The sequence below is a fragment of the Oncorhynchus mykiss genome, chromosome 13 (genome assembly GCF_013265735.2).
Source record: "Oncorhynchus mykiss isolate Arlee chromosome 13, USDA_OmykA_1.1, whole genome shotgun sequence".
NCBI lineage: Eukaryota > Metazoa > Chordata > Actinopteri > Salmoniformes > Salmonidae > Oncorhynchus > Oncorhynchus mykiss.
The window spans coordinates 63,714,106-63,723,430 of NC_048577.1; the positions used below are offsets into that span (position 1 = coordinate 63,714,106).

General features: G+C 47.5%; 1 protein-coding gene across 1 annotated transcript; it reads right to left on the bottom strand.

The window, feature by feature from the left end:
* Positions 1–276: 276 nt before the first annotated feature.
* Positions 277–7,768, bottom strand: LOC110487444 (jmjC domain-containing protein 8). Its single transcript, XM_036941892.1, has 9 exons — positions 7,551–7,768; positions 7,287–7,382; positions 7,084–7,132; positions 6,884–6,980; positions 6,725–6,793; positions 6,421–6,540; positions 5,624–5,691; positions 1,506–1,637; positions 277–904 (listed from the first exon to the last, which is right to left on the bottom strand). The coding sequence occupies exons 1-9, from the start codon at positions 7,637–7,639 to the stop codon at positions 824–826; spliced, it is 801 nt and encodes a 266-aa protein (XP_036797787.1). The 5' UTR covers positions 7,640–7,768; the 3' UTR covers positions 277–823.
* Positions 7,769–9,325: the final 1,557 nt, after the last annotated feature.

Here is a 9,325-nt window from a genome sequence, read left to right on the forward strand (position 1 = left end):
TGTTGTGTTAGTCAGTCGTGAGTATCAATATTATGTGTACATGTAGGGGTGTGTTTATGTGGGATAGGGGTGTGGACATACTCCTCTCCCCCTAGGCCCCGATTCCTCCTAAGAGGGGGGTGGGAACTTGGGTACAGTCCAGTTTCTCTGGAGCCTCATTGGAACTGTGAATGTTCTTTATTTCACTGTTGTGCTGTTGTCTACAAGTGTTCCAATAAAGGCTACAACTTAGAGGCTGCAGTGTTTACATTGATAATCAAGATACAAATGTCCATCTTATTTTCAAGTACTTTATTTTCTTTCAAAATAAATGTCAAATATATTAGCTGCATTTGACCTAGTTGGCCCGGTACCATGGAACCGATGGGGAAAAGTCCCAGAAGTGGAAACGGCAGGAAAACCAGTGTGTGACTTCCAGGGAATACAGTCAGAACAAGCCACACTCATCTCCTATTGGTCAGTAGACGTTCCAATAGTCTTTGACCGCTTTGTTTCTTTGTCTCTGAACAGATGGACCAATGATCTACATAGTAGTTATGACGACAACAGAAATACAGCTTTTGATAACTTTTTGGGCAGTTTTCAGTTGCCAGGAGTGGTGTGGTGCCATTTCAGTTGACATGATACTTTTGAAAAGTGCATCCTTCCTGCTCCCCCTCACTAATCAGGAACCACTGTGTGTGTGTGTGTGTGTGAACTGTGCTATCTGAGGGGGGGGGGGGGGGTTGAGAACTGTGCAAGAAATCTATGATTTCCTCAGAGGGGAAAAAGGAATGATGCATGTTGAAAGTATTCTAACAGGGCTTTGGTCACGGGTCAGGGGTCAGCCCAGGAAGGTGGATATGAAGACACTGGTGTCCAGATTGAGCGTGGCGTGCCACCAGCGGTCAGGGAAATACAGCACCTATCAGCAACAACACAAAGTCAGTGACAAGTCATTAATACTTGATATTATTATCTTCCTGCTTTGCCTTGGTAAGGCAAGAAATAATCTGAATGCAGCCTATCATTCCAATTCAGTGAAAACAATGGCTCAAAAGTAATGTTTGCCTCAAACGTAGTGACCCCATGGTTGTTTTAAGTGTTTAAAATATTCCATAGTTGAAATGTCAAAAATAAATATGGCCTCAAATGCCCCAAAAGTACATTTAGCTCATGTTAGTGACCCATGGTTGATCAATGTGTTTAACATTTCATGGTGGAAATTCCTCCAAATGATGACCCCTCTGATTGTTATCCTCATTCTATGTTAGAAAATGCATACAACATTATTTTAGCTGATGTTAGTGACCTGTGTAGATGGAGGGAAGGGTGACAGTTAAAGTATTCCGATATTCAACCACAGTCTAATCTATTATGGCTGCGTTGGCACAGGCAGACCAATTCTGATCTTTTGACCAATTATTGTAAAAAGAGCTGATCTGATTGGTCAAAAGATTAATTAGTAGAAGGAAGGAGAGATCTGAATTGGGCTGTGAACACAGCCTTAATGGTAGTTTTCTGACCTCTCCTGGCCGGATGGTGCACTCTATGGGCTTCTCCTCAAGCAGGTAAGGATATGTGTCTTTGACCCAGGACAGGGTGGTGTAGTTGGGGTGGAAATGGGGCGCCTTGTCCGGGGGGTACAGGAACCAGCGCTGTGGTGGTTGGAGAATGAAAATGTATCTCATACTGTTGTGTTTAACAGACGTGCATCAATTACAACAAGGTAGTGTAGCGTGCTAAGGCTAACAGCATCAATGACAAGGTAATGTAGCGTGCTAAGGCTAACAGCATCAATGACAAGGTAGTGTAATGTGCTAAGGCTAACAGCATCGATTACAACAAGGTAGTGTAGATGTTGAGGTTGACCCTGGATTCAGGCTTACACCAGCCTACCTACTGGTGCTGGACCAATGTTAACATTAACCAGGTGTCATTAGGGAGGCTGGGACAGCTTTAGCCATGTGTCATTAGGGAGGCTGGGACAGCTGTCACCAGGTGTCATTAGGGAGGCTGGGACAGCTTTAGCCATGTGTCATTAGGGAGGCTGGGACAGCTGTCACCATGTGTCATTAGGGAGGCTGGGACAGCTGTAACCAGGTGTCATTAGGGAGGCTGTAACCAGATGTCATTAGGGAGGCTGGGACAGCTGTCACCAGGTGTCATTAGGGAGGCTGGGACAGCTTTAGCCATGTGTCATTAGGGAGGCTGGGACAGCTGTCACCATGTGTCATTAGGGAGGCTGGGACAGCTGTAACCAGGTGTCATTAGGGAGGCTGGGACAGCTGTAACCAGGTGTCATTAGGGACAGCTGTAACCAGGTGTCATTAGGGACAGCTGTAACCAGGTGTCATTAGGGACAGCTGTAACCAGGTGTCATTAGGGACAGCTGTAACCTGGTGTCATTGGGGAGGCTGGGACAGCTGCAACCTGGTGTCATTAGGGAGGCTGGGACAGCTGTAACCAGGTGTCATTAGGGATGCTGGGACAGCTGTAACCAGGTGTCATTAGGGACGCTGGGACAGCTGTAACCAGGTGTCATTAGGGAGGCTGGGACAGCTGTAACCAGGTGTCATTAGGGAGGCTGGGACAGCTGTAACCAGGTGTCATTAGGGAGGCTGGGACAGCTGTAACCAGGTGTCATTAGGGAGGCTGGGACAGCTGTAACCAGGTGTCATTGGGGAGGCTGGGACAGCTGTAACCAGGTGACATTAGGGAGGCTGGGACAGCTGTGGCCAGGTGTCATTAGGGAGGCTGGGACAGCTGTAACCAGGTGTCATTAGGGAGGCTGTAACCAGGTGTCATTAGGGAGGCTGGGACAGCTGTAACCAGGTGTCATTAGGGAGGCTGGGACAGCTGTAACCAGATGTCATTAGGGAGGCTGGGACAGCTGTAACCAGATGTCATTAGGGAGGCTGGGACAGCTGTAACCAGGTGTCATTAGGGAGGCCGGGACAGCTGTAACCAGGTGTCATTAGGGAGGCTGGGACAGCTGTAACCAGGTGACATTAGGGAGGCTGGGACAGCTGTAACCAGATGTCATTAGGGAGGCTGGGACAGCTGTAACCAGGTGTCATTAGGGAGGCTGGGACAGCTGTAACCAGGTGTCATTAGGGAGGCTGGGACAGCTGTAACCAGGTGTCATTGGGGAGGCTGTAACCAGGTGTCATTAGGGAGGCTGGGACAGCTGTAACCAGGTGTCATTAGGGAGGCTGGGACAGCTGTAACCAGGTGTCATTAGGGAGGCTGGGACAGCTGTAACCAGGTGTCATTAGGGAGGCTGGGACAGCTGTAACCAGGTGTCATTAGGGAGGCTGGGACAGCTGTAACCAGGTGCCATTAGGGAGGCTGGGACAGCTGTAACCAGGTGTCATTAGGGAGGCTGGGACAGCTGTAACCAGGTGTCATTAGGGAGGCTGGGACAGCTGTAACCAGGTGTCATTAGGGAGGCTGGGACAGCTGTAACCAGGTGTCATTAGGGAGGCTGGGACAGCTGTAACCAGGTGTCATTAGGGAGGCTGGGACAGCTGTAACCAGGTGTCATTAGGGAGGCTGGGACAGCTGTAACCAGGTGTCATTAGGGAGGCTGTAACCAGGTGTCATTAGGGAGGCTGTAACCAGGTGTCATTAGGGAGGCTGGGACAGCTGTAACCAGGTGTCATTAGGGAGGCTGGGACAGCTGTAACCAGGTGTCATTAGGGAGGCTGGGACAGCTGTAACCAGGTGTCATTAGGGAGGCTGGGACAGCTGTAACCAGGTGTCATTAGGGAGGCTGGGACAGCTGTAACCAGGTGTCATTAGGGAGGCTGGGACAGCTGTAACCAGGTGCCATTAGGGAGGCTGGGACAGCTGTAACCAGGTGTCATTAGGGAGGCTGGGACAGCTGTAACCAGGTGTCATTAGGGAGGCTGGGACAGCTGTAACCAGGTGTCATTAGGGAGGCTGGGACAGCTGTAACCAGGTGTCATTAGGGAGGCTGGGACAGCTGTAACCAGGTGTCATTAGGGAGGCTGGGACAGCTGTAACCAGGTGTCATTAGGGAGGCTGGGACAGCTGTAACCAGGTGTCATTAGGGAGGCTGGGACAGCTGTAACCAGGTGTCATTAGGGAGGCTGTAACCAGGTGTCATTAGGGAGGCTGTAACCAGGTGTCATTAGGGAGGCTGTAACCAGGTGTCATTAGGGAGGCTGGGACAGCTGTAACCAGGTGTCATTAGGGAGGCTGGGACAGCTGTAACCAGGTGTCATTAGGGAGGCTGGGACAGCTGTAACCAGGTGTCATTAGGGAGGCTGGGACAGCTGTAACCAGGTGTCATTAGGGAGGCTGTAACCAGGTGTCATTAGGGAGGCTGGGACAGCTGTAACCAGGTGTCATTAGGGAGGCTGGGACAGCTGTAACCAGGTGTCATTAGGGAGGCTGGGACAGCTGTAACCAGGTGTCATTAGGGACAGCTTTAACCAGGTGTCATTAGGGACAGCTGTAACCAGGTGTCATTAGGGACAGCTGTAACCAGGTGTCATTAGGGACAGCTGTAACCAGGTGTCATTAGGGACAGCTGTAACCAGGTGTCATTAGGGACAGCTGTAACCAGGTGTCATTAGGGACAGCTGTAACCAGGTGTCATTAGGGAGGCTGGGACAGCTGTAACCAGGTGTCATTAGGGAGGCTGTAACCAGATGTCATTAGGGAGGCTGGGACAGCTGTAACCAGGTGACATTAGGGAGGCTGGGACAGCTGTAACCAGGTGTTATTAGGGAGGCTGGGACAGCTGTAACCAGGTGTCATTAGGGAGGCTGGGACAGCTGTAACCAGGTGTCATTAGGGAGGCTGTAACCAGGTGTCATTAGGGAGGCTGGGACAGCTGTAACCAGGTGTCATTAGGGAGGCTGGGACAGCTGTAACCAGGTGTCATTAGGGACAGCTGTAACCAGGTGTCATTAGGGACAGCTGTAACCAGGTGTCATTAGGGACAGCTGTAACCAGGTGTCATTAGGGACAGCTGTAACCAGGTGTCATTAGGGACAGCTGTAACCAGGTGTCATTAGGGACAGCTGTAACCAGGTGTCATTAGGGACAGCTGTAACCAGGTGTCATTAGGGACAGCTGTAACCAGGTGTCATTAGGGACAGCTGTAACCAGGTGTCATTAGGGACAGCTGTAACCAGGTGTCATTAGGGACAGCTGTAACCAGGTGTCATTAGGGACAGCTGTAACCAGGTGTCATTAGGGACAGCTGTAACCAGGTGTCATTAGGGAGGCTGTAACCAGATGTCATTAGGGAGGCTGGGACAGCTGTAACCAGGTGACATTAGGGAGGCTGGGACAGCTGTAACCAGGTGTCATTAGGGAGGCTGGGACAGCTGTAACCAGGTGTCATTAGGGAGGCTGGGACAGCTGTAACCAGGTGTCATTAGGGAGGCTGGGACAGCTGTATTTGAAACATGCTCATTTTGTTTGTCGTTTCCCCATTTATTCCTCTTTCTTCAAGGCCCTATTGTTGTTTTATTGATGTAAAGTGTGTTATGACTCATGTGAAATGCACTTTAAATAAATCTGACTTGATTTTAAGATATTCTTGGGAGAAATGATGAAGCATAAGGTGGACCATGATTTGATAGGCGACAGTTAATGTGTTGTTTACCTTCCTGCCATAGATGACCTCAGAGTAGCCAGGTCCATGCCAATGGAAGGGTACACCGGTTCCCGGGCCTGGTTGGGTGGGTAGATAAAGGCACAGGAGGTAAGCTTCAACAGAGGATGACAGCCTGTTGTTTACAGTCACCACAGTAACTGGCTGTATGTATCACACACACTAAGATGCATCTGTGAGAAGAGGACATCAGTGTGCATGGAGGTTTGTTCAGCTCTCTGCCAACCTGACAGCTGCAGGTGGCAGTTAATGCATCAGAGTTTAGCCTCTTGCTTCGTACTCTGTGTCCGGTACAAGTCGTCCCTGCTACTGATTGGTAACGCCATATGCAGCTGTACGACATGATTCTGATATCCCTGGTATAGTGTAATCCACAATATATTAATAATAATAATAATATTATACACTGTGTACAAACATGAGGAACACCTGCTCTTTCCATGACGAACTGACCAGGTGAAAGCTATGATCCCTTATTGACGTCACTTGGTAAATCCACTTCAAATCTGTGTAGATGAAGGGAAGGAGACCGGTTAAAGAAGGATTTTTAAGCCTCGAGACGTGGATTGTGTATGTGTGCCATTCAGAGGATATTTAAGTGCCTTTTGAATGGGGTATGGTAGTAGGTGCCAGGTGCGCCGGTTTGTGTCAAGAGCTGTAACACTGCTGGGTTTTTCACGCTCAACAGTTTCCGGTGTGTATCAAGAATGGTCCACCACTCAAAGGACATCCAGCCAACTGGACACAATCGTGGGAAGCTGTGCTAACAGCCATACAGATCCACTGACCTGCGATCCCGAAGCTGTAGGCCCCCGTGGTGTGAGGCAGCATGTAGCGTGGTGCCTTGTAGTTCTCAAACAGAGAGTGCCACTCCGTGAAGTTGTTGTCCCCAAAGAAATACAGAGTGTCTGTCAAAGAGAGACCGGGTGAGATACAGGATGTCTGGCTGTGGGAACTTTTCATTGCTTCTGTTAATGCTTTGACTTTTCAGCGTGATCACATAACATGCTGTATTATATTACGGATCATGGTTTGTCTGTTGAGCTCATGTACTGTACAACGACCATTAGGTGTTCCAGACAGAAAACTCACCACTGCCCAGTGTGTCCATAGACTGAGGCCTCAGCAGCAAGTCCACAAACTCCTCAAACCGGACATCCACTAAATGATAATGAAGAGGCAAAGTAAGGTACTACAAATAGAGAACACTGAATACCTTCTAGGATGACTACATTGTGTGTGTGTGTGTACCTTTCCTGTAAGAGTAGGTGTTGGCAGTACTGAGCCTCACCATCCTCTCTCCATACTGCTGCAGCAGGCTCGACTTGGAGCACAAGAACTGGAATTTCTGAAAACAAAACAATGACATTCACCAGAGCCCATTGCTATACTGATAGGCCTTACTATGAGACAAGTTGATTTCTGTAATTGCTTTTTTGATTCACACGTACCGTATTGTCAGAGAAACCTTTCAGGATGACTGGTTTGGAGTAGGCATATCTGGGAATAAAACGAGGTGTTACACACACTGGTGCAAAACTAGATAGAAAAGAGGTGTTTCCAAGGTATGGGTGCAGAACACACACAGTGTAATGATTTACAGAGACCACAAACACACCCAGGCTGAACACATGAAATAGACTACAGTACGTACTGTTGGATAAACTGGCGATGTGATAACGAAGCTTTGTCCCAGATGTCAATGTTGCAAGGACCCTCATCAGTCAAACTGTATTCTGGATTTGACGACCTGCATGCGAGGGGAAAATGCTTTTTGGGCTACGAATACTAGTATTATTGAATGCTTGTAAGAGTTAGATAGATTAAAAGTTCAAATCTGTGGAAAAAAAATAAGAATAGAATTAGCCGTCATTTATAGATGGTCAAAGACGTAACTTATCCTAAAATAACCACTCACCAGCCTCCGTCATTCTCCGACACCAGTGCATCTAAAGCCGATCTCCAAAACAATAGGAGAAACACTTGTATTCCGAGTTTATATTCCATATGGAAATAGCTTTACAGTGCTTCGCAAGTACGCCTCATGTCCGTATACCTTTATGGCGTTACGTATTTCTAATAGAAAGGCTTTAGATTGCTCCTGCCGGTTGTGCCAATGCCCATTGGCTATTGATTTCCTTCTTCCTGAAGTGTAGTGTTCATATGGACCAATCACAGTTGACCAACGAGCTGTCTATGGAGGGATCTACAAGAAGTACAATTAGTATTGTTTTTGGCTAGACGGGATGCAGCTAATGTCCGAAGTGATCTTTCGTAGCATGTTAGGAGAATTTACAGCAGATTAGGTCATTAAATAACCAGGTAAAGAGAATTAGGTTGAGGTTAGGAAATGGGCTAGGGTTTGCTAATATTCTTCCCTGACGCCACTGTAACATGCACATGTTGACGTTACTTTGACATTAGCTGCATACCTTCCAGCAATGACCATTTGAATTGCACAAATGTAATACATTGTATACGGTACATTTAATTTGTATTTTTGTTTCAAATTTCAACTGATGAAAGGGCATACATTTTCTCCACAACTCTTTCTAATTGTCCTTCACGGACTTTGACAATATTTATTTTGGCAGAATTATATACAAAAAATAGCCAGGTATAACGTTTGCTTGGTATAGTATATTTCTGTTTGTATACCACAGTTCACCTTTTGATGAATACATGTAAACTCAGCACAAAAAAAGAAATGTCCTCTCACTGTCAACTGCATATATTTCCAGCAAACTGAACATGTGTAAATATTTGTATGAACATAACAAGATTCAACATCTGAGACATAAACTGAACAAGTTCCACAGACATGTGACTAACAAACGGAATAATGTGTCCTTGAACAAGGGGGGGGGGGGGGGGGGTCAAAACCAAAAGTAACAGTCAGTATCTGATGTGGCCACCAGCTGCACTAAGTACTGCAGTGCGATCTCCTCATCATGGAGTGCACCTGATTAGCCAGTTCTTGCTGTGAGGCGTTGTCCAACTCTTCCACCAAGGCACCTGCAAGTGTGCTGTCAGTGTGCTGTCTACAGTATAGCTTCCTTCACTGTCCCTGTAACATACTGGGCTAGAAATAGTGATCCTCTGCTCCTAAACACACGTGACCGTCCTCCTTGACAACGTACGAACCGATTGAACTATAGAACAAATATCTAATTTGATATGTCCATTGGCGACATTTCAAGCTAGCTGTGGAGTTGGCGACATTTCAAGCTAGCTGTGGAGTTGCCGACATTTCGAGCTAGCTGTGGAGTTGGTGACATTTCGAGCTAGCTGTGGAGTTGGCGACATTTCAAGCTAGCTGTGGAGTTGGCTTACGGCACCTTTTTAACTCTGTTGCATATGCTCACATGGTGTCTTAACGTTGTTATGTGGATGACACTCAACTCTTTTTTTCCCCCTTCCTCCCCTCTGACACCCATGTGGTGACGCGTATCTCGGCTGGGTTTCTGGCCCACCTACCACTTCAAGCTCAGTCTTGACAAGGCGAGGAGAGAGCTGCTCTTCCTCCCGAGGAAGGCCTGCCCACTCCAAGACCTCTTAATCACAGTTGACAACTCCGATTCTATGTACTGTATATACCAGTGGAGGCTACTGAAGGGAGGAGGCTCATAATAATGGCTGAAATGGAGTGAATGGAATGGTATCAAACATGAGCTAGATACCATTCCATTCACT